The 26552-nt window shown below is 48.1% G+C and overlaps 1 protein-coding gene across 6 annotated transcripts in view; it reads right to left on the bottom strand.

Moving 5' to 3' along the window:
• mideasb (mitotic deacetylase associated SANT domain protein b) overlaps positions 1-26552 on the bottom strand; it is a 92741-nt gene that overhangs the window by 25796 nt on the left and 40393 nt on the right. For 4 of the 6 annotated variants that reach the window (XM_038782149.1, XM_038782141.1, XM_038782131.1 and 1 more), the window contains 5 exons: positions 20894-23601; positions 8597-8899; positions 5434-5773; positions 3943-4009; positions 1572-1714 (listed from right to left, as the gene is read on the bottom strand). In XM_038782149.1, coding sequence (XP_038638077.1) covers positions 1572-1714; positions 3943-4009; positions 5434-5773; positions 8597-8899; positions 20894-23278 — 3238 coding nt within the window. In that variant the 5' untranslated portion in view covers positions 23279-23601. Of the gene's footprint in view, positions 1-1571; positions 1715-3942; positions 4010-5433; positions 5774-8596; positions 8900-20893; positions 23602-23682; positions 23973-24283; positions 24401-26552 lie in introns of those variants that run through there. The other 2 variants (XM_038782166.1, XM_038782176.1) reach the window with 2 other exon arrangements.

Here is a 26552-nt window from a genome sequence, read left to right as displayed (position 1 = left end):
CGACTGCACTTTCTCTCCCCCTCTCTCCGAATTCATTACCTCTTCTCCTGTGATGATGGGCTTTCAGCCCGTCAGCTACTGAACACTAGCAGGTCATCTCAGAGGTAGGTGAATGGCAGGGGCCTATCTTAGTGTAAAAGAGGGGGGAAAACTGGGTCATTCCTCTCATTTGCAGATTTTCCAGCTGGATAGTGATCAGGAGCCAGAAGCCTGGCTGTTTGGGGTTTCTCTACCCCACTAGACCGATTGTAGTGGGGCCATTTTAGCAAACTTTTAAACCCCCCCCCCTCCCATCCCAGAAGAATCAGGCTCAGCTTGGAGATTGAACAGCAATTTGTATTCACACAGTGCCTCTAACATTGTCACAAGGACCCAATGTGCTTCACAGGATGTGTCAGACAACAGATCTGAAAATAGGTGCGGGAAGAAATGCTTAGTCAAAGAAGTAGGTTCTAAGGAGCATCTTAAAGAAAGAAGGCGAGGCAGAGAGGTTTAGGAAGGAGATTCCGGAGCTTAACGCTAAAGCAGCTGAAGGCACAGCTCCCAATGGCAGAACGATTAAAATTGACGATACTCATGAAGCCAAAATTAAAAGGAGCGTAGATTCTCTCAGAAAGTTGTGGAGCTGGAAGAGGTTGCAGAGACAGGGAGGCGTGAGGACTTGGAGGGCGAAAATGAGGGTGTGAATTTCAAAATGGAAATGCTGTCACACTGTGTGGCCAGGGATAAGTGAATGGGACTTGGCACGAGTTAGGATATGGGTGACCATTGTGGTCTGTTTGGGCCAACATCACTAATCCAAATGGCAGAACTCACTGTCATTATTAGCCTAGTAAGAAGTCTTACAACACCAGGTTAAAGTCCAACAGGTTTGTTTCAAACACGAGCTTTCGGAGCACGGCTCCTTCTTCAGGTCACCTGAAGAAGGAGCCGTGCTCCGAAAGCTCGTGTTTGAAACAAACCTGTTGGACTTTAACCTGGTGTTGTAAGACTTCTTACTGTGCTCACCCCAGTCCAACGCCGGCATCTCCACATCATTATTAGCCTAGTATTACATTTAGCCAATCATCGCCTGCTGTGTGGCATCATCTCCACAACACCAAGGTCACTGGCAACTGGATCTGCACCAGTGCCTGAGGGTTCAAAACACAATGAACGGAGGAGTAACTGCAGCAAAGAGGTATGCTTAATAACAAAACAAGTATTCACACCGTGTGTCAGTTATTAAGGTGAAGGCAGGATAAGACTCAAGGAAAAGTGAACATTAGACAGAAAATAAAATCTATTTACTGTGCACTTACGGCACGCTTATCATGTTGTCTGTTCACTCAGGAAGCGGAATCAAAATTCTCTATAAACTACAGCAATGTCTCCCAATGAAAGCAGGATTACTTCTGCAGCAAAGCGTAGTGAGTGGGGGATAGTTGTACCTATAGTTGCCTGTGTCAAATCAATGCCAGTCATCAGAGGGGGCACCAAGTGTGATCGACAGGTTCATTCTGGGCTTGGATTTGTTTTAACTTTGATTTATTTTTATATTTTGACTCAGTAGATTCAATGCACAGTCTCACCTCTCTGCTGATTCAGCCGATTGGTTTTATGATCCTCCCACGGCTTGAACACCAGATCAGCGTGGTTGGCATCTAACGCAGCCAGAAACCGGTCCTGCAGCTCGGGTATGGCAGCTTGGAACTTTGGGCCGATGTTGATCCGCCTGAGAGACAAACGGGATGGAAAAAGCTATAAAACGGCCAGGCCACCTCCCTGCCCCCAATTCATCCTTCCCCCACCTTTTAATTCTGCCCCCCGCCCCCGAGAATTACAAAAGCCTAGGAGGTGAAAGGTTATTGTTGGGGAGGCGGGAATGTGGAGTCGAGGTTACAATCAGATGCAGCACGGTAGCACATTGGTTAGCACAGCTTCACAGCTCCAGGGTCCCTGGTTCGATTCCCGGCTTGGGTCACTGTCTGTGCAGATTCTGCACGTTCTCCCCGTGTCTGCGTGGGTTTCCTCCCAGTGCTCCGGTTTCCTCCCACAAGGCCAAAGATGTGCAGATTAGGTGGACCCTATTACGGGGATAGGGTGGAGGAATGGGCTTAAGTGGAGTGCTCTTTCCAAGGGCCAGTGCAGACCAAATGGCCTCCTTCTGCACTATAAATTCTATGAACCGTGATCTTATTGAATGTCAGGTTTGAGGGGTGGATTACTGCTCCTAATCGGTGTGCCCTCATTTTAACATGATACTTCCACCAATGACAATGGTTTCTGCCCATCAACTATGTCCAGACCCCTCATGATAGTGAGGACCTCCATCAAATCTTCTCTCAACTGTCTGTTCTCTCAGGATAACAGTCCCAACTTCTACAATTTATTCCACATAACTGAAGTCCCTTATCCCTGGAATCATTCTTGTGAATCTCTTCTGCACTCTCTCTAATGCCTTCACAGCCTTCCCAACGTGTGGTGCCCAGAACTGGATGTAATTGATGCAAAACCAGCTTTGAGACAGGTTTACAATAACCTCCTTGCTCATGTACTCTCATGTCCCTATCGATAAAGACTAGGATACTGGACACTTCAGTAACCCCGCTCTCAATCTGTCCTGCCACCTTTAATGATTTATGCACAAATACACCCAGGTCCTTCTACTTTACAACTGTATCCTTTATTTTAGATTATGTACCTTTTTAGAGTATCTACCAAAATGAATCACTTCAAACTTCTCTGCATTATATTGAATGTCATTCGTCTACCCATTCTACCAACGTGTCTATGCCCTTTTTGAAGGTTCTACATTATTCTCCTCATAGTTACAATATTGCCAAGCTTTGTATCATCTGAAATGTTTGAAATTGTACCCTGTACACCAAGATCTAGGTCATAAATATATAACATATACACACCCGGTTAGAGCTGTGTTTCCAACACTGATCCCTGGGGGACCCCCACTATAAACTGGCCCTCAATCCAAAAATAACAACCATTAACCACAACTTTCATGTCACTCAGCCAATTCATCTTTATGTCACTGCTGCCCCTTTTATTCCACGAGCTATAACTTTGCTCAGAAGTCTGTTGTGTGGCACTTTATCAAAAGTCATTTGGAAGTCCACGTACGTCACATCAACACCATTTCCCTCGTCAATCCTCTCTGTTAACTCATCAAAAAACTCAAGCAACTTAGTTAAACATGATTTGCCTTACAAATCCATGCTGGCTTTCCTTAATTAACCCACATTTGCGCAAGTGATTATTAATTTTGTCCCAGATTATTGTTTGGAGAGGTTTAACCACCACCAAAAAAAACTGATTGGACTGCAGTTGGCGGATTTATTCTTATAGCCATTTGTGAACATTTCAAATTCTCCAGTCCTCTGGCACTTTCCCAGAGTCTAAGGAAGACTGGAAAATTATGGCCAGTGCCTCTGCAATTTAAACTCTCACTTCTTTCAGTATCTTGGATGCATCTCATCTGGTCCTTTTGCCTTAGTACAGGCAGCTTATCCAATACCTTCACCGTATAAACCTTCTGTGAATCACCTTTCTTTCACCATTACCTGTCAGAATATACTTTTGTAAATTTACAATAATTTATACCTCAACCATGCTCCCTGCATCCATCTGTAGATCTCCTTTTTGGTCCCCAGTTAGACCCACCCATCCTGGGACTATTTTTTTGCTTATAAAAACTTTTAGATTCCCTTTTATGTTAGCTGCCTGTCTCTTCTCATGTTCTCCCTTTGTTTTTCTTATTTGTTTTCTCAATTCGCCGCTGAACCTTCTATACAGTATTCAACCTGGTTTCTGTTGTATGATCCACCTGACATCCATTCTAGGCATGCTTGCTTGGTCTTGTGATGTCCTGTGCCACATTTGATCAGGATACCCGTGTTGTGTGTATAAAATAAAAAGGAAAAGACAGCGCCTTTGGCAATTACTTACGGTTCAATGCTTGCCGGTGTGGTTTCGTTCATGAGGGAGAGAACTGGAGGAGGAGTCTCAGCATTGTCTAGAGGAGAGAGAAAATATTCCAATCTTCAGAGCCACTTTAAAGGTCCAGAGCGAGATGTGATAGGTGGGGGCAGCTCCATATGAAATCTCACTACCCTCTTCAGCTTATACAGATTTACAACTTTGCATTTTTGTAGCGCCTTTCGGGTAGCGAAACGTCCCAAGGTGCTTCACAGGAGTATAATCTGACAAAAATCAAAAAGGAGTTGCATACGGCCTTGTTCTTTCCTAGCTCTGTAAGAGCCTGTCACCCTACAACCCTTTAAGAGATCGCTGCGCTGATCCAATTCTGGCCTCCTACACACCTTCCGGATTTCCTTCACTCAGACACTGCCGTCAGATTTAAAGAGTTCCATCCCCAAACTGCTGCACTCTCTTACTTCCTTAAACATTGTCCTTAAAATCAACCGCTTTGACCAAGGTTTTGACTACCAGTCCTTTTACCACCATAATTGGCTTAGTGCAAAATTGTGTGTGGCAATTTTCCTTGAGACGTTTTACTATTTTGGGGCGGCACAGTAGTTAGCACTGCTGCCTCAAAGTGCCAGGGACTCGGGTTCAATTATGGCCTTGGATGACTGTGTGAAACTTGCACTTTCTCCCCCCGTCTGCGTGAGTTTCCTTCGGGTGCTCTGGTTTCCTCTCACAGTCCAAAGATGTGCAGGTTAGGTGGATTGGCCACGATCAACGAGCAGGGTTACGCGGATAGGGCGGGAGAGTGGGCCTCGATAGAGTGCTCCTTCGGATAGTCAGTGCAGACTCGATGGGCCAAATGGCCTCCTTCTGCACTGTTGGGATTCTATGGACTACACCATATTGTTGTTGTCAGGCCGTGAACGGATTTGAACACAAGGTTGTGAAACACACATTGCAGCAGTGGTCATGAATATTGACCAAGATTGTATACAAATAGTGTAACAAATATACAATGTATCGCTGCCATTGTACCAAATTCTGCGTGCAGAAGTTAATCTCTGTTAAGGTGCGGAGGTAAGGCAGGGTGCTGTGTGCAGCCAGTGTGCCTAGGGCAGGAGAGGCAGACACCAGCAATGTGGAAATCGATTGTCTGGCCACTCTTAAACTGGGATGTGTTTTATCGGGACATCCCGAGGTTCTGAAAATACTATACAAATCCAAAGTCAGAGGAGTTATCACCACTTTATCTCATTCTCTGCATACACACACAAAGCAGTTACAGATAGACATGCATCTAGAATAGTAACCGTCCACTGGGATGTGGGGATGGTTGTATAGGTTTGATATAAAAATTCCACACCGCCACCACAAAGGTACCCTAAAATTGCAATATCAACAGTCTTAGACAAGGAGAACTTGTTCTTCGGGGTTTACATTCTTGAGCATTTAACCCCAATTTATACCACAGCAGGGGAAAGGAGAAAAGTCAATGGACAAAGAACTCACTTGATTGGTTTAAGGAGGTTTTAGGAGTAGACCTTGGCGTGACTGGTTGGGATGAGTTGCTCGTGGAAGACAGGAAGGCGTTGAAGTAGAGTCCTGAGCCCTCCCGCATGGGGCTGAGGATCGGTGGTGGAGTGTAGGGTGGAGGCTGGAAGTTCTTGTCCAGGGGATGATCTAGCAGCCGGACTGGTGAGCGCAGGTTGCTTTGGTAGAGGGTGCCAGGTGGGTAAGTGATGACAGAGACATGATTGAGGGGCTTGGGTGGAATGAAGAGGGGCTCCGGTCTGGGCCGCCGTTTCAGTTTGGCTGTTGGGTTCACATGACCTCTGGAGCTAGCATTCTCCTGAAAAGATAAGCATCACATTTTATTCAGATACAGAACAGACACTATTGCGAAAGCTGTAAATTTGCAGACATCTTAAGGACGGTCATCAGCTGTCTTTATTTTCAAAATGTTCTCAGTAGAACGTAGAGGGGCTTTTATCTAGCATCCATATCAACAAAGAAAGTGCTCTATGCCTGGGTGGGCCATTGACACATTCAATCCCAGAGATAGGGCGGTTTCCTTGCCACACTGCATGCTGGGTAAAGAGCTGCTCTACGCCTGGGCGGGCCATTCACACATTCAATCCCAGAGATAGGGTGGTTTCCTTGCCACACTGCATGCTGGGTAAAGCGCTTGCCATTCCACAAAAGGAGTTTCTTTCAGGTCGCCCCTCAGAAGGAAACCCATCCATTTCTAGCATCATCCTTGTAAATTTTCTCTGTGGTGTCTTTAGGGGGCCTCACGGTAGCATGGTGGTTAGCATCAATGCTTCACAGCTCCAGGGTCCCAGGTTCGATTCCCGGCTGGGTCACTGTCTGTGTGGAGTCTGCACGTCCTCCCCGTGTGTGCGTGGGTTTCCTCCGGGTGCTCCGGTTTCCTCCCACAGTCCAAAGATGTGCGGGTTAGGTGGATTGGCCATGCTAAATTGCCCGTAGTGTAAGGTTAATGGGGGGATTGTTGGGTTGCGGGTATACGGGTTACGTGGGTTTAAAGTAGTGTGATCATTGCTCGGCACAACATCGAGGGCCGAAGGGCCTGTTCTGTGCTGTACTGTTCTATGTTCTATGTGTCTCCAGTGCATCGATTTACATTTTCTAAATGGTGACCAGAACAGCACAGACTAAGGGCTGGGCATATTGAAGGCTGCCCGTGGTTTGTAATTTGAGAGTGTCTACGGCTTCAGATGCCCTTTGCCATACATGCTATTTGAGTCGGTTTATACGGGTTTCACTGTACTTGCTCCCTGCAGCATAGCTCGGTCTGTAACCGAGCCATAGGCATGTGTATAGAAGATTAAGGGGCGATCTAATTGAGGTGATTATGATTATCAAAGGAATCGCTTCTTGGACTTTTGTCTAAGCATCATGTCAAGTCCAAGATGAGATGCAATAACTTTCCTGTCAGCTTGAATCTTGCACATCTCTCTTGTGGAGGCCATGAATTGGCTTCAATTTGAATTTCAGAGCAAACTATGAGATTGATTAAGGGTTTGCCTTGCCCACTCTACGCATTGTAACTTTAATGATGGGATTAAAACAAAAGATTATTGAAAGAATTTAATAGAGGAGGTGATGAAAGTTTTGTTCCCCTATAGGGGGGAATTCAGGACACGGAGATATAAAATCTGAGCCCAGCCTGGGGGATGAGGATATGTCAAAACACACCCACACAAAGGGCAGTGGAAATTTCCAAAATCTCCAAAAAGTGGTTGAGCTGAAATTTTCAAACCAAGATCAGTTAGATGTTTGTTTGTTCAGATCAACCACAACCGACTCAAAGGGGCAAAATGCCTCCTCCTGTTCCCATGTGCCAAGCAAACCTTTTGTTTAATATAAATTTAGAGTGCCCAATTCATTTTTTCCAATTAAGGGACAATTTAGCGTGGCCACTCCACCTAGCCTGCACATCTTTGGGTTGTGGGGGCGAAACCCACGCAGACATGGGGAGAATGTGCAAACTCCACTCGGACAGTGACCTGGAGCCAGAATCGAACCTGGGACCTCGGCGCCGTGAGGCAGCAATGCTATCCATTGCACCACCATGCTGCCCTGCCAAGCAAACCTGACTAGTAAACTAGCGATGAACATAAAGGCAGACTGCAAAAACTTTTTTAGGTATGTGAAAAAGAAAAGACTAGTTATGGTCAATGTGGCAGGCAACACAGTGGTATGTGTTGCTGCCTCAAGAACGCCAGGGACCCGGGTTCAATTCTAACCTTGGTGACTGTGTGGAGTTTGCACTTTTCCCCCCTATGTCTGTGTGGGATTCCTCCGGGTGCTCCGTTTTGCTCTCACAGTCCAAAGATGTGCAGGTTGGGGGATCGACTATGATCAAGGCGTGAGTTACGGGGAAGACAGGGGAGTGGGCCTAGATAGAGTGATCTTTCAGAGGGTCGGTGCAACCCGATGGGCCAATGGGGTGATTACAGGTGGGGTCAGGAGAATTTATTATGGAGGAACTAAACAGTTACTTTGAATCGGTCTTCATGGACGCGACCAAGGGGCTTATGAAATTGAAGAATTAAAAAAGATTACTATTCGTACAGAGGTAGCACTCCCTCAGCTGGTTGAACATTTGGTTTGTGATGCAGAGCGAGGCCAACAGCTTGGGTTCAAATCCCATAGCGGCTGAGGGTATTCATGAAGGCTCCGCCTTCTCAACCTTGCCCCTCGCCTAAGGTGTGATGATCCTCAGGTTAAATCACCACCAGGCAGTTCTCCCCCTCAAAGGGGAAAGCAGCCTATGGTCATCTGGGACTATGGCGATTTTACTTTCGCTTTGGGGAGTCGAGAGGGGAGGTACTTGCCACAGCATTCCTAGCTTCTGACCTGCTTTTGCAGTCACAGTATTTGTATGGCTAGTCCAGTTAAGTTTCTGGCCAATGGTCAACTCCACGATGTAGCCTTAATTCACTCTGGTGTGTACCAGGCCCCACATGCTACAGCTGCAATATATCACCTGCCTTCCATCTTTATTGTGTCTAATTAGGTTTCCTCAATTAACTATAGTTGAGCTATAGTTGAGCTACAATAGTTAAACAGTTGGATATATTTATAGTTGAGCTGTACATTTAATGACTCTATGACTCTACAAATGCACATTGTTAACAAGGGATGTTACCTGGACTGAGTGCTCCATTCCTGAGCCTCGACTCAATCTACGCCTGCGGCTTGTTAATAGGGATAGACTCAAATCGGATGGATCCTTTTCACTTGATAAATTCCTTTGGGATTCCCCTTCCCCTGTCCTGTCAGTGTTTGTTGTAACAGAGTCCATTTTTCGGACTGGCACTGACACTGGTATCACAAGTGGCATCAGGCAGCCGTCATCAAGCTGACCCTTGGTGGTGGCAGATTCCACAGTGGCCTTCGAGTGCCCAGCGGTCCTTCTCTTACTTTCTTCTTGGGAGTCACTCGCCAGAGTCTGAAAGAGAACAACAGCAATCAATTTTTACCTTCTCTTCCCAAAATATACCATAGAGGGAAAAGGCTTAGAGAGGAACTATTTCATACAAACAGTTAACTAGTCCATGCTGACGTTTATGCTCCTCCCGAGACATCTCCTGGTCTGCTGCATATCACCAAACCCTCTATTACTTTCTCTCTCATCTGTTCATCCAACGTCCCTTAAATGCACCTATGCTGGTCACCTCAACCACTCACTATGGGAGCAAGTTCCACATTATAACCCAAAAACAGGAAGTGCTGAAAATACTCAACAGGTCTGGCAGCATCTGTGGTGAAAGAAAGAGTTAACATGCCGAGCTGATTTGATTCATTATTGTCACATGTATTAATATACAGTGAAAAGTATTGTTTCGCGCATGCTGTACAAACCATGCATACCGTACATAGGGAAGGAAGGAGAGACTGCAGAATATAATGTTACAGTTATAGCAAGATGTAGAGAAAAGAGCAACTTAATACGGGGTAGGTCCATTCAAAAATCTGATGGCAGTAGGAATATCATATATTCCTACTACCTAATGAGACTGAATATCATTCTCCTTGAAGGATGAGATTTATGCCATTGAAAGGTGGGGAAAGTGGAGGAAGAACAAAAGAGAAGGCCTGGGATAGGTTAGAAGACAGGAGAGAATATCATGGAACAAAAGGCAAAGGGAGTGGTTGTAATTGAGAAACAAATCATTTGTCCAGAGCCAGTGCGAATGGCAGAATAATGAGCAGCTATCCAAAAGCAAAAATATCAAAAACAAGTTTCCGACTAGCACATGGTAAAACAAAAGTCAAAATGGTGGACAGAATTCATGGTCTGAAGTCGCTGAACTTAAATGTCAAGTCCAGAAAGCTGTGAAGTGCCGAATCGGAAGATAAGGTGCCACTCCTCCTGTTTACATTGAGCTTCACTGGAACAGTGCAGCAGCTCGAGGACAGAGATGTCAGCGAGAGCAGGGTGGTGAATTGCAACGCCATGCATGCCAAAAGCTTAGGATCATGCTTTCGGAATGCAGACGGAGTGGAAGGTGTTCGCAAAGCGGCCGCCCAAACTGCTTTGGTCTCCCCAGTATACAGGAGACCGTATTATGAGCTGCACAAATTGAAAGAAGTGAAAGTAAATCGGTGTTTCATCTGGAAAAAGTGTGTTTGGGGCAGTGCATGGTGAGGAGGGAGAGGGTTAAAGACCAGGGGTGAGATTCTCTAGCCTGCCAGTTTTCCAGCACGGCACACACCCGCCGACAGCAGGAGTCTCCCTTCCCGCAGCCGGCCAAAGGCGTTCACACCAGGAGATTAGAAATGGTTGAAATAACGTAGATGTCAGAAGAGTTACAGATGTGGTTGGGAAGAACATACAAACTAGGAGGAGTAGGCCACTCGGCCCTTCGAGCTTGCTCTATCATTCAATAGTATCAAGACTGATCGGACCATAATCTCCTGCCTAACATAGAACAGTACAGCACAGAACAGGCCCTTCAGCCCTCGATGTTGTGCCGAGCCATGATCACCCTACTCAAACCCACATATCCACCCTATACCCGTAACCCAACAACCCCCCCCTTAACCTTACTTTTTAGGACACTACGGGCAATTTAGCATGGCCAATCCACCTAACCCGCACATCTTTGGACTGTGGGAGGAAACCGGAGTACCCGGAGGAAACCCACGCACACACGGGGAGGACGTGCCGACTCCGCACAGAGAGTGACCCAGCCGGGAATCGAACCTGGGACCCTGGAGCTGTGAAGCATTTATGCTAACCACTATGCTACCGTGCTGCCCTTGGTAACTTTTCACCCTGTTGTTTATCAAGAATCTAATTACCTCGGTCTTGAAAATATTCAAAGTCAATGTTTCCACCGCCTTACTCAGGGCCCTCAGAAAATGTTTCTCCTCATTTTGCTCTTAAATGGATGAACCCATATTTAAAAATAAAACCCCCTGATTCTTCCACAAGAGAAAACATCCTCTGCACACTCACCCTGTTAAGACCACTCAGGACAATTAAGCCCATTAAGAATCCACAGTGCAGAAGGAGGCCACTCAGCCCATCAAGTCTGCACCAGCCTATTGAAAGAGCACCCTACCACGGCCCTGTTCCCGTCCTATATCCGCAATATCATGGCCAGTCCACCTAACCTGCGCATCTCTGGACTGAGAAACCTCTCGTCAACAGTTTTACATGGCCTGCCCACTTTAACAGTTGGCAGGTAGCTATTCAGCAAGGCAACCGTCACGGTACAAAGTCCATCCATGTGGGTCTGAGTAAATGTCCGAGGATAAATAAAGCAAAAGACGATGTTTGAGAGATGAGAACCTATGTTGTCTGCTATCGGGTGCAGCATTAACACAGTTAGCAGCAGTTTATTCAGCTCATTTGTTTTTCTGACAGCTCCCTCAGGCAGCTCCAGAGCAGCTGTCAGCTTTCAGGGAGTGCCCACCTACACCCTCAAGTCACTCGCCCACCAGTCCTTTTCCCATCTCCCCCCACCCCGGCAGCACGGAGCCTCTCACACCTTGCATTTCACGCTGGCTGCCAGTTAATTGGCTAGCCAGGGTGCAATCAAGATCGGAGGCCGGAAGCGCATATCGCGTCTGCTTCCGGGCCCGCTGATCACATGCGTCTGACGCACGCAAGATTCAAGCCAATACGTTTCAATCAAGTCGCCTTTTACTCTTTTCAATTCCAGTAAATTGCCTGTCAAACATTCACACAAAATAACCTGTCCATTCCTCGTATTAGTTTAGAAAACCTTCTCTGAACTGTTTCTAACACGTTTACATCATTCCTTAAATAAGGAGACTAATGTTGTACACAGTACTTCAGATGTGGTCTCAACAGTGCCTGTATAACTAAAGCATAATCTCCCTATTTTGGTAATCAATTCCCCTCACAATAAACAATAACATTCTATTTGCTTCCCTAATTACTCGCCGTACCTGCATGCCAGTCTTTTGCAATTCATGCACTAGACACCCACATCCCTCTGCATCTCAAAGCTCTGCAATCTCTCACCTTTTAGATAATATGCTATTTTATTCTTCCTGCCAAAATGCACAATTTATCTTTTTCCCACATTATACTCCATTTGCCAGATCCTCGCCCACTCACTCAACCCCTTCCCCTTTGTAGTACTCGCCTGCCCTCTCCACAACTTACCTTCCCACCGATCATTGTATCAAAAGCAAATTTAACAATTGTACTTTCGATCTCTTCAAGTCATTCATACAGATTGCAAAAAGTGGACGCCCCATCACTGATCCTGTGGCACATCACTCATTATACCTCAACAACCATAACAATACCTATTTATGTGATTGAGGTATACGGAATTGTGAGGGGTAGAGTTGGAGTAGAAAGGAGGAACCTATTTCCCTTGGCACAGAGTTCAAAAATCAGGAGTCATGGGTTCAAGAAGCAGAAGGTGTAGAGGGAACATGAAGACAAACGTTTTTACGCAGAGGGTAGTGGGAGTCTGGAATTCGCTGCCCGAGTTGGTGATGGAGGTAGAGACCCTAAACTCTTTAAAAAGTACCTGGATCTGCACCTTAAGTGCTGTAAGCTGCAGGGCAATCGGCAAGAAGATGCGATTAGAAAGGGCGCCTGGACGTTTTTGGTTGGGCATGGACAAGATAGGCTGAATGGCCGCCTTTTGTGTTATACCATGTCTATGGTTTAATGTTAGCCCCTACGCGATGAGCTTTATTTTCCGCAATAACCTTTGATGGGTCACCTTATCAAATGTCTTCTGGAAATCAAAGGACAGTACATCCACCAGTTCCCCTTTATCCACAGCACATCTGATTTCTTCAAAAAGACTGGACGAGGGGAACAAAAATAGAGTCAAGATAGGAAGAAACGAGTTGGTGGGGCAGGAACAGGTTGAAAAGGTGGGTCGACGAGGACAGTCCTGTTTTTTGGGAAAGAGGTAAACGTGGGTTCAGTGTGGGATTGGGTTTGAGGCAGGAAAAGTTGTGGAGGGAGACGAGGTCAGCAACAGTCCTAGAAACAATCATGATGTTTGGTGGTATGGTCATTGTCTGGGGGTGGTTGGAATGGATATTGGAGAGTTGCTGCTCAGTCTCTGCAAGTTAGAGGTCAGTACGCCAGAAAACAATGGCGCCACCTTTGTCAGCAGGTTTGATAAACAGTATCGGGGTGAGATCGGAGTGAACAAAGTGCAGAAAGTTCAGGTGGCAATGGGCTACAGTGAATGAGGGGAGCAGGAAAATGATGATGCCCGATGTCAATTTGACAGTTCTCAATGAAAAGATCAAGAGCAAATAAGAGTCTGGTGGAGTGAGAATATTGGAGGCAGGTTGAAGGATCTTCTGGTCAGGGTTTGGGGGGGGGGGGGGGGGGGCACCTGGACAGAGAAGAAGAGCTCAAAGTCATACCGAGTTCCAAACTCGTTGAGGTGTGGGTGTAAGGGGATAGAACTGAACCCTGTGCTGAGGACAGATGGTTCAATGTCAGAGGACATTACAAGTACACAGCAAAAGGCAAGATGAGAAGGAGGAATGGAGTCAGAGGGAAGTGAAGGAGAAGAAAGATCTGGAGAGACATTCGCACCCAGACTCTCTCTTTTAGTTTTACAGACATCGGTGAGAACACACCTCGAATACTGTGTGCAGTTCTGGTCTACTTATTCAAAGGAGGATGTAACTGCATTGGAGGCAGTTCAGAGGAAGTTTACTAGATTGCTATCTGGAATGAGCGGGTTGCCTTATGAGGCTAGGTTGGAGAGGCTTGCCGTGTTTCCACGTGAGTTTAGAAGAGGAAGGGGTGACTTGACTGAAGTATACAAGATCCTGATCAATAGTGGCACGGCGGATGTTTAAAGGATATTTCATCTTGCAGGGGAATCCAGAACTAGGTAGCACAGTTTTAAAATTAGTGGTTTTCCTTATATGACAAGAGATAAGCAGAATGATTTTCTCTTAGAGGGTTGTGCGACTGTGGAACAGGGTGAAGCAGGGTCGCTGAATATTTGTTAAGGCGGCGATAGATTGATTACCTTGCCCAGCAAGGGTTGACGGTTATCGGGGGTAGATGGGGAATGTGGAACTCGCACATACAGATTAGCCATGATCTTATTAAACGGTGGAGCAGGCTCGAGGGGCTGAATGGTCTCCTTCTGCTCTTGTTCCGTATATTTTATTCTTCCTCCTCCCTCCTTTCAACCGCATGAAACCCATCACATTCCTACAATCTTTCAAGAGTCATATTCAACTCAAAACTAACTCTCACTCACCACAGATGCTGCGAAGCTTGCCAAGTATTACAAACACTTTCTGTATTCATTTCAGATTGCCAGGATCTGCAGTATTCTGTTTTTATTTATCCACATTCTGACCACTCCCTGGATAAAGTAGTTTCTCCTGAATTCGCTTTTAGAACTATTAGTGACTATCTTCTATCTATAACCTCATTCCTGGATTCCCCACAAGATTAAATATATTTTCTACCGTAACAAGCCCTTTCATCATAACCTTAAAACACCGCCATCAGTTCACCCCTCAGCAACCTCTTTTTAAAACGGAGCAAAAAAATTCCCAGCATGCTCATTCTTTACTGGTATAACTACCTCAATTCTGAAATCATCTTTTAAAATCTCTTTGCATTTCCTCCAGTGCTATATATTTTACATTACTGAGACCGGAAAAGTGGTGCGCAGCCAAGAATTAAGATCTTGCGTTTTTATTGTTTTCTTCAGGTCGTCGGGGCACTTTCCAGCCAATCTAATACTTTTGAACGGTCGTAGTTTGGGAAGTTGACAGCCAATTAATGTACAGCAAGATCCCACAAACAGCATGGCTAAATAATCTGATTTAGTGAGGTTGGTTGAACAATGAATATTGGCCCAGGAATGACCACACAGGAAGTTAAGACTTCAAGTCACTTTAAGACGTGAAACTGCTGTAAGAAAAGAAATCCATCTATCAGAATCATTTGAGACATCATGGGTTTTTTTTTTTTGCAGAACTATTCATACTTAAGAAACCAGATGAAGAGTTTCTAAAAAAAAAAAGCAACAAGTTATTATGATCCAGAATGCACTGTCTGAAAGTGTGGTGGAAGCAGATTCAATTTGGAGGAGGTGGTGACGCAGAGGTATCGTCACTGGACTAGCAGCGCCGGCCCTAGGGTTGCTGGCGCCCCGGGCAAGCTGAACTTCGGCGCCCTTGGGGGGAGGGGGGAGGGGGGGGGGGGGGCTAGGGGGGGGCCAAGGGGGGGCGGGGCCGAGGAGCAGGGCGGGGGGGCGGACACGAGGGGGGCCGCCCTGGGGGAGGGCGGCCACCGCGGGGGAGGGCGGCCACCGCGGGGGAGGGCGGCCACCGCGCATGCGCTGGTTGGCACCGGCCCAACTGCGCATGCGCGGGACCAGAGTCTCTGGCGCCCCCTAGCACATGGCGCCCCGGGCGACTGCCCGAGTTGCCGGTGCCTTGAGCCGGCCCTGTGGACTAGTAATCTAGAGATCCAGAGTTCCAGGGTAATGCTCGGGACCCCGGTTCGGATCCCAACATGCCAGATGGTGAAATTTGAAATCAATAAAAATCTGGAATTGAAAGTCTAATAATAACCATGACAACCTTTGTTGATTGTCGTAAAACCCATCTGGTTAATTCATGTCCTTTAGGGAAGGAAATCTGCCGTCCTTACCTGGCCTACATGTGACTCCAGATCCACAGAAATGTAATTGACTCTTCAGTGTCCCCTCAAGAGGGCAGCACGTGGCACAGTGGTTAGCATTGCTGCCTTACGGCGCTGAGGACCCGGGTTCAAATCCCGGCCCTGGGTCACTGTCCGTGTGGAGTTTGCACTTTCACCCCGTGTCTGCGTGGGTTTCACCCCCACAACCCAAAGATGTGCAGGATAGGTAGATTGGCCACTCTAAATTGCCCCTTAATTGGAAAAAATTATTGGGTACTCTAAATTTATAATTAAAAAATAAATAAATAAAAAAAGTGTCCCCTCAAGAACAATTAGGGCTGGGCAATAAATGCTGGCCCAGCTAGCGATGCCCAAGCCCCATGAACAAAAAAAAATGATAACTTTCAAAAGGGAATTGGATAAGGGGCGAAGGGGAAAGAGTGGGACTAACTGCAAAATTCTTTCAAAAATAGCCAGCAGGGGCACAGGAGACCAAATGCGCTCTGTACACTGGATTGTAGGTAGGGACACTGGAACGCGTTTCAGGAATGAATGTGCCTGTAAAAATGTTTTAATCCTCAAAGTAATTTGGGTTTTGGTCCTGGCCATTAAAAGAAAGGGTCATAAAGGAATTATGACTGTACTGATCACTCGTTTGGATCACCATTAGGCTTTGAATTATTGACGGATGTCCTGAAGTCGCGAAAGGCGCTATATAAATTTCAGTACTTTTTCCTTTGATTGCGGCCCTTCAGATGCACTACCGCGCATCTACCGTAACAAACCCTTTCATCATAACCTTAAAACACCTCCATCAATTCACCCCTCAGCCTCCTCTTTTTTTAAAATTTATTTATTTATTTATTTTTTAATAAATTTAGATTACCCAATTATTTTTTCCAATTAAGGGGCAATTTAGCGTGGCCAATCCACCTACTCTACACATCTTTGGGTTGTGGGGGCGAAACCCACGCAGACACGGGGAGAATATGCAAACTCCACACGGACAGTGACCCAGAGCCGGGATCGAACCTGGGACCTCAGCGCCGTGAGGCGGTTGTGCTAACCACCAGGCCACCGTGCTGCCCTGCCTCCTCTTTTTAAATGGAGCAAAACAATTCCCAGCATGCTCATTCTGTATTGGTATAACTGCCTCAATTCTGAAATCATCTTTTAAAATCTCTTTGCATTTCCTCCACTGCTCGAATCAAGCCTAAAATGCATTGAGTTAATCGGAGGGGATGCTCAGTTGTTGACTATATTCAAGTCTGAGATTGATGGAATATCGGTAACTGAGGAGATCAGTGCACTGACAGACCACTACCCATTCTGAGGTAAGCCTCATGCAGCCAGAGGTCATCTTTCAATCCATTCAATTTCAGTCCCGAGGGTGGAGGAGGCCGAGTATTCGGCTATCGTGATTTCTGACCATGCTCCGCATTGGGTGGATCTGGAGATGGGGGAGGTGCGGGACCATCGCCCGCTTTGGCGTTTGGACATGGGGTTGTTGGCTGATGAGGAGGTGTGCAGGAGGGTCCGGGGATGTATTGAGAGGTACCTCGAGGCCAATGATACTGGGGAGGTCCGAGTGGGGATGGTGTGGGAGGCTCTGAAGGCAGTGATTAGGGGGGAGCTGATCTCCATCCGAGCCCATAGGGAGAGGGGGGAGAGGGAGAGACTGGTGGAGGAGCTGTTGAGTGTGGATAGGAGGTACGCGGAGGCCCCGGGGGAGGGATTGCTGGGGGAACGGCGTAGCTTGCAGGCCAAGTTTGATTTATTGACCACCAGAAAGGCGGAGACACAGTGGAGGAAGGCGCAGGGAGCGGTCTATGAGTATGGAGAGAAGGCGAGCAGGATGCGTAAGCGGGACGCGGCTAGGGAGATTGGTGGAGTGAAGGATAGAGATGGGACTGTGGTGCGGCAGGGGGCAGAGGTCAATGAGGTCTTTAGGGACTTCTATAGGGAACTGTACCGGTCGGAGCCACCGGCGGTGGGAGGGGGAATGGAGAATTTTCTGGACAGGCTCTGATTTCCAAGGGTACAGGAGGAGCAGGTGGAGGGACTGGGGGCGCCGATCGAGTTGGAGGAGCTGGTCAGTGGGATTGGCCACATGCAGTCGGGGAAGGCGCCGGGACCGGATGGGTTTCCGGTTGAATTTTATAAGAAATACGCGGACCTGCTGGGCCCCCTGCTGGTTCGGACCTTTAACGAGGCATGGGAGGGGGGTGTTCTGCCCACGACGATGTCTCGGGCACTAATCTCCCTGATCCTGAAGCGTGATAAGGACCCGTTGCAGTGCGGTTCATACAGGCCGATTTCACTGCTGAATGTAGACGCCAAGTTGCTGGCCAAGATCATGGCCACTAGAATAGAGGACTGTGTGCCGGGGGTGATACATGAAGATCAGACGGGTTTTGTGAAGGGGAGGCAGCTGAACACTAACGTGCGAAGGCTGCTAAATGTGATAATGATGCCGGCAGCAGAAGGAGAGGCGGAGATTGTGGTGGCATTGGATGCGGAGAAGGCCTTTGATAGGGTTGAGTGGGGGTACTTGTGGGAGGTGTTAGAGAGGTTCGGGTTTGGGGAGGGGTTTATTAAATGGGTGAGGTTGCTGTACGAGGCCCCGCTGGCGAGTGTAGCGACAAATGGGAGGAGGTCCGAGTACTTCAGGCTCCACCGTGGGACGAGGCAGGGGTCCCCCTTGCTTTTTGGCGCTGGCAATAGAGCCTCTTGCCATGGCTCTCAGGGAGTCGAGGATGTGGAGGGGTTTGGTGCGAAGTGGGGAGGAGCACCGAGTGTCGCTGTATGCGGACGACTTGCTGTTGTATGTAGCAGACCCGGTAGGGGGAATGCCGGAGGTGATGGAGATTCTTGCTGAGTTCGGGAGTTTCTCGGGATATAAATTGAACCTGGGCAAGAGTGAGCTGTTTGTCGTACACCCGGGAGATCAGGAGGAGGGGATTGGTAGGCTCCCGCTAAAGAGGGCAGTGAGGAGTTTTAGGTACCTGGGGGTTCAGGAGGCTAGGAGCTGGGGGACTCTGCACAAGCTCAATTTTACTAGGTTGGTGGAGCAGATGGAGGAGGAATTTAAAAGGTGGGACATGCTGTCGTTGGCGGGTAGAGTAGAGTCCGTTAAAATGACGGTGCTCCCGAGGTTTTTGTTTTTGTTTCAGTGCCTCCCCATTTTTGTTCCGAGGGCCTTTTTTAGGAGGGTGAACAGCAGCATTCTGGGATTTGTTTGGGCGCACGGGACTCCGAGGGTAAGGAGGGTTATTTTGGAGCGGGGCAGGGATAGAGCGGGGCTGGCGCTGCCCAATCTCTCTGAGTACTATTGGGCGGCTAACGTCTCGATGGTACGTAAGTGGGTAATGGATGGGGAGGGGGCAGCATGGAAACGGATGGAGATGGCGTCCTGTGGAGGCATGAGCCTGAAGGCACAGGTAACGGCGCCGTTGCCGCTCCCTCCAACGAGGTACACAACGAGCCCGGTGGTGGCGGCTACCCTCAAAATTTGGGGGCAGTGGAGGCGACACAGGGAGGAAGTGGGGGGCTCGGCGGAGGCCCCACTGCGGGGGAACCACCGGTTTGTCCCAGGGAACATGGATGGCGGGTTCGTGGGGTGGCACAGGGCGGGCATTAGGAAGTTGGGTGATCTGTTTATCGACGGGAGGTTCGCGAGCCTTGGTGAACTGGAGGAGAAGTTTGGGCTCCCCCCGGGAATATGTTCAGGTACCTTCAGGTCAAGGCGTTTACTAGGCGACAGGTGGAGGGGTTCCCTTTGCTGCCCCCGTGGGGGGTAAGGGATAGGGTGCTTTCGGGGGTGTGGGTCGGGGATGGGAAGGTGTCTGACATCTACCAGGTAATGCAGGAGGTGGGGGAGGCGTCGGTAGAGGAGCTGGGGGCTGGGTGGGAGGTGGAGCTGGGGGAGCAGATTGAGGGGGAAACATGGGCGGACGCCCTGGAGAGGGTGAACTCCTCCTCTTCATGTGCGAGGCTTCGTGTCGTCCAGTTCGGGGTGCTGCGCCGGGCCCACATGTCCGGATCTAGGATGAGTGGGTTCTTTGGGGGCGAAGACAGGTGCGTCGGGTGTTCGGGGGGTCCGGCGAGCCATGCCCATGTGTTCTGGGAATGCCCGCCGCTGGAGGGGTTCTGGGGGGTGGGGGGGGGGGGGGGGGGGGAGGCGGTGTCGGGGGTGGTGGGATCCGGGGTCGAGCCAGGTTGGGGACTCGCGATATTTGGGGTTGGGGTGGAGCCGGGAGTGCAGGGGGCGAAAGAGGCCGATGTCTTGGCCTTTGCGTCCCTAGTAGCCCGGCGGAGGAACTTGCTGCAGTGGAAAGATGCGAGACCTCCGAGTGTGGAGACCTGGATTAATGACATGGCGCGATTCATTAAGTTGGAAAGGGTCAAGTTCGCCCTGAGGGGGTCGATACAAGGGTTCCTTAGGAGGTGGCAGCCTTTCCTCGACTTTCTGGCTCAACGATAAGGTACTAGGTCAGCAGCAGCAGCAACCCGGGGGGGGGGGGGGGGGGGGTGGTTTAGGGGGATAGTGTTTAAGTTAATTTGCTTATTGTTAATTTATTCTGTTGTTTATTGGGGTTGGGGGGGGTTTGTTATATGCGTTGTTACGGGTGCCGGGGGGTGTTCATTATTATTATTGTTATTGTTATTATTGTATTGTTTTGTTGATATATATTTTTCAAAAAATTTCAATAAAAATTATTTTTAAAAAAAAAGATTTATCTTCTCAGTCCGAAGTGGCCGACTCCTCATCCTGATTCCAACTCTAGGCTCCGCAGCCACAGGAAAGAACATGTGTCAATATCAGGATAACAGGTCAGCGCTGTTTGAAAGCAAAACCATGAGAAGAAGATGCAGACTTGGGGGAGGGGGGAGGGTTAGATTTAAAATGGAGGATCGAGTTGATGGTCTGAAGTGTTGAACTCAATGTTGAGTCCAGAAAGTGTCTAAATCAGGAGATCTTAAGCCTCGTACCCCGCCCAATAATGGACCCTTAACTAACATCGCTACAACAGATTCTCTAGTCACTGTGTGAATCTCATTGTGTGCAAATTGGCTGCTGCATTTCCTATGTTACAGTGACTACATTTCAAAATGCATTGAATTGGCCTTTAGGTTGTGGAAGGTGCTGTATAAACGCAAGTTCTTCCTATGGAGAGGTGGGATCAGGGGTTGTTGGGTTTTCAGGATTTTTGGGAGAAGTTGGAGGGAGGAGAGAGCTACACACCTTTGAAGTGTTGGGTGAGGTGGAGTTGGAATTAGAAGGTTCAGGAGCAGTTAAATGCTTACCTCCACCGAGGAGTTCCTGCTGGGTAGGGGCTCCGTGGATACGTGTTGTGGCTCTAGTCCATTGGTTTCATTCAAAGTTCTCCCTTTTCTTGTCGTGCTGTGCACAATGCCATCAGCGGCCTCGTCAGCCGGTGAGGCAGGTTCCTGGGCAGCGACCTGAGCAGGCCTTTTACCGTCTCGAGACAGCTGGGTTTTCCCCTGCTCTTTCTGACTCCAGCCGTCCACTTTATCTGCCTGCACGCTCTTTGGGGGAAGTGAATCCACCTCAAATAGTTTGAGCTGGTTCTGCACGCAATGGTTCGGCGGCACATTCAGCAGCTTCTGGAGCTCAGGCCCATAGGCTTGTGGCCAGTGTTGCCTGGCGTTCTCTGCAGTGCCGGGTGGATTCTCAAGTCTCTGCAACTCAAACTGGGAGAGTTTCGTCTTCCGTTCCTTGAAAGAGTATTGTGCCAGTTTTGCTGAGGGTACTTGAAACTCAGTCACCAGCTGACGTGGTGGGGGTTTCGGTTTGTGGCCCACCACAGCGGACTTCTGAAGACTTTTGCGAACCTGAGCCTCAGAAAGTTGCTGGAACTGAGCTGCAGTTGAAACTATATGTTGTGATGGATCTGACCCCTGGCTCACCTGAACCCGCCGGAGGCCCAGAGACTGAGGTGGCTGTTGGTGAGGGAAGAACTGCTGGAATATGTGTTGTTGGCACATATTTTGTGCCTGATGACTGTAAAGAGGAAGGAGTGATGGCTGGTGAGGTTGATGGAACACGTTTAATACTGTTTTTGGGGGCAGCTCTTGCTTCTGGCTCTGGCTGAATGAATACTGGAAGAACTGATGTTGAGGCAAAGCTTCATTACTTTGTTGCTGATGTTGATGGAGCAGTTGGGCCTGTTGGTGTTGGAGCTGCTGCTGCAGTTGGTGTTGGAGCTGATGCTGCTGGAGTTGATGTTGTAGCTGATTCTGCTGTTGGTGTGAAGGCTGGATCTGCTGTTGGTGTGGAGGCTGGATCTGCTGTTGGTGTGAAGGCTGGATCTGCTGTTGGGGTGGAGGCTGGATCTGCTGTTGGTGTGGAGGCTGGATCTGCTGTTGGTGTGGAGGCTGGATCTGCTGTTGGTGTGGAGGCTGGATCTGCTGTTGGGGTGGAGGCTGGATCTGCTGTTGGTGTGAAGGTTGGATCTGCTGTTGGGGTGGAGGCTGGATCTGCTGTTGGGATGGAGGCTGGATCTCCTGTTGGTGTGGAGGCTGGATCTGCTGTTGGGGCGGAGGTTGGATCTGCTGTTGGGGCGGAGGCTGGATCTCCTGTTGGTGTGGAGGCTGGATCTGCTGTTGGTGTGAAGGCTGGATCTCCTGTTGGTGTGGAGGCTGGATCTGCTGTTGGGGCGGAGGATGGATCTGCTGTTGGGGCGAAGGCTGGATCTGCTGTTGGTGTGAAGGCTGGATCTGCTGTTGGGGCGAAGGCTGGATCTGCTGTTGGTGTGAAGGCTGGATATGCTGTTGGTGTGGAGGTTGGATCTGCTGTTGGTGTGAAGGCTGGATCTGCTGTTGGTGTGGAGGCTGGATCTGCTGTTGGTGTGAAGGCTGGATCTGCTGTTGGTGTGAAGGCTGGATCTGCTGTTGGGGCGAAGGCTGGATCTGCTGTTGGTGTGGAGGCTGGATCTGCTGTTGGTGTGGAGGCTGGATCTGCTGTTGGTGTGGAGGCTGGATCTGCTGTTGGTGTGGAGGCTGGATCTGCTGTTGGTGTGAAGGCTGGATCTGCTGTTGGTGTGGAGGCTGGATCTGCTGTTGGTGTGGAGGCTGGATCTGCTGTTGGTGTGAAGGCTGGATCTGCTGTTGTTGTGAAGGCTGGATCTGCTGTTGGTGTGGAGGTTGGATCTGCTGTTGTTGATGTTGATGCTGTGGTGGTTTCTGCTGTTGATGATGCTGCAGTTGTGTCTGCTGGAGTTGCTGTTTCTGCAGCTGGGTCATGTGTGAGAAGGGGCCTGGGGTATTGGAATTGAGGATGCTCCCGATGCTGCCACAGAATGGGGCAACGTTTTGAGTCCAAGAGCAGGGTGGTTTCCAGTTTAGGCTCCCCTTTGTAGGTAGATGGTCAATCAGAACAGAGGCAGCCCAGTTTGGGGGCACGGTGTTCTCTGTGGCTGCACCACTCTCTCGATTTATTCCCAAACCAGAGGTGACAGACTGGCATTGCCCGACATTTGCAGGGTCCTCAAGTACCATGGGGGGCTGCGTGTTGACCAGGCCGCCCGAGACCTCTGCTTCACTACGGATCATTCCGTTCTTCCTTTGGAGAGGTTGGCTTGATTGAATAATGCCAGTGTTCTCACCAAAGAACGAGATCTGCTTGCCTTTTCGCTTGGCTGAGCTTTTGCCCGGGGCCTGGACGTTCATGCTTACAGCAGCATCGAGGCGGGTAATTGATGTCTTGGCTCTTTGTGGTTTATTGTCCACTACTACCTGCCCCCACCCCTCCACCCTCCTACTCCCACTCCACCCGCCTTTCACTTTTGAAAAGTTGTCTCGGGTGAGAATCTTAGAGTCTCTGGTTTAAAGGGAGCGAGTCAGAAAGCTGGAAATTAATCATGGATACTTGCTCTCCACCAATGTATCAAATGAGCACACCACCAAATCGAACCGTGCTGATGACTGATGGCCAAGCAGGTAGTTTTCACAGTTGCTTTTCACGCGCAGAGGTCCAGAGCAATTCTGTTGACCTGTAAGTACAATAGAGGTTAAATATTAGCAAGAATAAATCATCATGTTTCATCCTGCTCTATCTGAAGGAAGAGGGGTACCTTAACCACGACAAATATTGACAGTGACTGCACAAAGGCACGGTTCCACCAACTGTGCAAAGCTATCAGTGATCGGTGTCATAAACATACAAGAACTGTGCTCTTGCAAAATCTTTTCCAGATCATAAGTCCCATGACGTGCGTGTTTATAATTTCACACATTCAAATCCCCCTTTTGCTGCTGCCAGCAGTGCACCCAGTTCCTGCCCGGGGAGTTGCAAAAGGTTCATTCGGCTAAGAGAAGACAATGGTCCTGTGGTTTTAAGTCTCCCCTCTTGGCATGTTCACTCTCAGCCAGCCTGTGCAGTTAAGTCAGTCTCTGGAGGTCGGAGCCTCGCTGAAAAAAAAAAGTTCCACCCGTCGAGAGGCAAAACAACAACTGCTGCCAGATCCTCCCAACATGCTCATTCAGCCAGCAGATGGAAAAAGATTTTGGAGAAGCTAGTGTTGCTTGTGTGATTGCTCTGGCCTGTCACTGCATGTACTCTGGAATGTTTCACATTGCCACGGTGCTGCTGTAATATCTTAAAAAGTAGTCCGAAAACATCAAAACTAATGCACGCACACACTTCTACCAAAGTTAAAAGGTTTTGCAGGGTACTTAGTAAAATAAAACTGCGGCACAAAGGAGTCAGTGCAGCTGCAACTCTTCAGTCACGATTTGGGATCCCAGGTTTGAATCCTACTCCGACTTGTCACTCGCACTCGGCTTTTCCTCACATGACAAAGCACAATTCCACTCCGTGGGAATTAAGGGGCGGGGGCTGGTCATGAGAACAGGGATTTGTGTCTTCTGGCTGTTGACCTCCACTTGGTTAGTCAACCAACCAACACTTAGCAGTTAATTAACAATATCTGCAATTTAACCCTTGGCTAATAGCCTACGTAGTTGGAAAACAACCCTCAGTCACAAGTACATGCAGTGTTGAGCTTAACCCCAGTTCATAGTGTGTGCAGGCTTAACTCTTGGTTTACATTACAATGTCGAGATCCAATTCACTGCTGAAAAATACTGCAATATTTACCAGAAAACTGCACCAAGAAATTGGTGTAAAGATTGCACATCCCTCATTTCAGTATTAAGCATGTTAATGTCATCAATTACATACAAACATAACGAATTAGGAGCAGGAGTAGGCCACTCGGCCATTTAGTGGAGGAGACCACCATGGCTGATCTGAATTACATTGTTATGGTCTGTTAATGTCAAGTATATTATTGCAGTTAATTACATTTTTTTACAGTTAAAAGAAATAGCTGATGGGTATTAATAATACATAGAAATAGGGGATAGCTGGGACACTGGCTGGCATGGGAGGCGAGCTGGGAGACTGAACAAGTCACCAAGCTCGAGCTTGGTCTCTCAGTTTCAGTTTAACCATTTAGCTTGGATCCTATGAACAAAAGCAAGACGGTGATGTTCATTATCACTCCAACAACAGTAACTCTACTTGGAGGGCTGAAGGGCCTGTTCCTATGCTGTACTTTTCTTTGTTGGCCCAGAGACTGGCAATTAACATGCCTTCACTCATATCAAATGTTACTGCAAAACAGGTCATCTTTACGTATGCGTGGGCGGCACGGTGGCACAGTGGTTAGCATTGCTGCCTACGGCGCTGAGGACCTGGGTTTGAATCCCGGCCCTGGGTCACTGTCCATGTGGAGTTTGCACATTCTCCCCGTGTCTGCGTGGGTTTCACCCCCACAACCCAAAGATGTGCAGGATAGGTAGATTGGCCACTCTAAATTGCCCCTTAATTGGAAAAAATAATAATTGGGTACTCTAAAAAAAAAAATTTTTTTAATTTTTACGTATGTTTTAACTTCGATGTTTTGGGAGGGCAGCATGTGGCGCAGTGGTTAGCACTGGGACTGCGGCACTGAGGTCCCAGGTTCGAATCCTGGCCCTGGGTCACTGTCCGAGTGGAGTTTGCACATTCTCCCCATGTCTGCGTGGGTTTCACTTTCACAACCCAAAGATGTGCAGGTTAGGTGGATTGGCCACACTAAATTGTCCCTTAATTGGAAAAAATAAATAATTGGGTACTCTAAAATTAAGAGAAAAAAAAAATCAATGTTTTGGGAACTTGCTCCACACAAAATCTCTGTCCCCTTTCTGACAATACAATGGTGACAATTGCAAAAGGTTCTTCACTGGCTGCAAAACGCCATAGGAAGTCCCACGGTCGGGAAAGCCACAGCAGAAATTAATCTTTCCTTTTCTGAAGTGCAGATAAAGATAGGTGCAGTGTGATGGTGGTGTCTGGTTTGGGAAGAGGTGGAGGCTATACTCATATTTAGCGGCTTTTAAAGAAAGATTTATGTTCAGTGTCTTTCGCAACCTCTGGGCACCACAAAGTGCTCTTCAGCCAATGAAGCACTTAAAGTGCAGTTACTGTGGTAATGTAGGAAACACTGTCACAGAGCAAACTCCCGCATGTAGCACTATGGCCTTTTCTACCAGGCAGATCCACAGTTTAATGTCCAGGACTTCCGCCAGCCCAGCATTCCTTCAGAACTGCACTGGAGCGTCAGCCTAGATTTTTGTACTAGTCCTGGAGTGGGACTTGAACCCACAACCTTGTGATTCTAAGATGACAGTGCTACCCACTAAGCCATAGCTATTTTACATATTGTCAGCACTGTTGTACAAGGATCTGGCAAATATAGGGTTACAAGGATCTGGCACATATTAGAGATAGTGATATAAGAGAACACATGATCCACACCTCGGGTCAGCTGAGTGTTGGACAGATCAGTGTGTAACAGCAAGCATGAGGATAGTTTTTAGCTTCTACCATTTACTGTACATTTGTAAATAGTTCTGAGTCAATAATGACTTGCCTATGACTGCAAACATTTCTTCAGAC

The sequence above is a fragment of the Scyliorhinus canicula genome, chromosome 2 (assembly GCF_902713615.1).
Source record: "Scyliorhinus canicula chromosome 2, sScyCan1.1, whole genome shotgun sequence".
Classification (NCBI taxonomy): domain Eukaryota; kingdom Metazoa; phylum Chordata; class Chondrichthyes; order Carcharhiniformes; family Scyliorhinidae; genus Scyliorhinus; species Scyliorhinus canicula.
The sequence above is the reverse complement of the archived record's forward strand: the minus strand, read 5'-3'. Positions and strand labels throughout refer to the sequence as shown.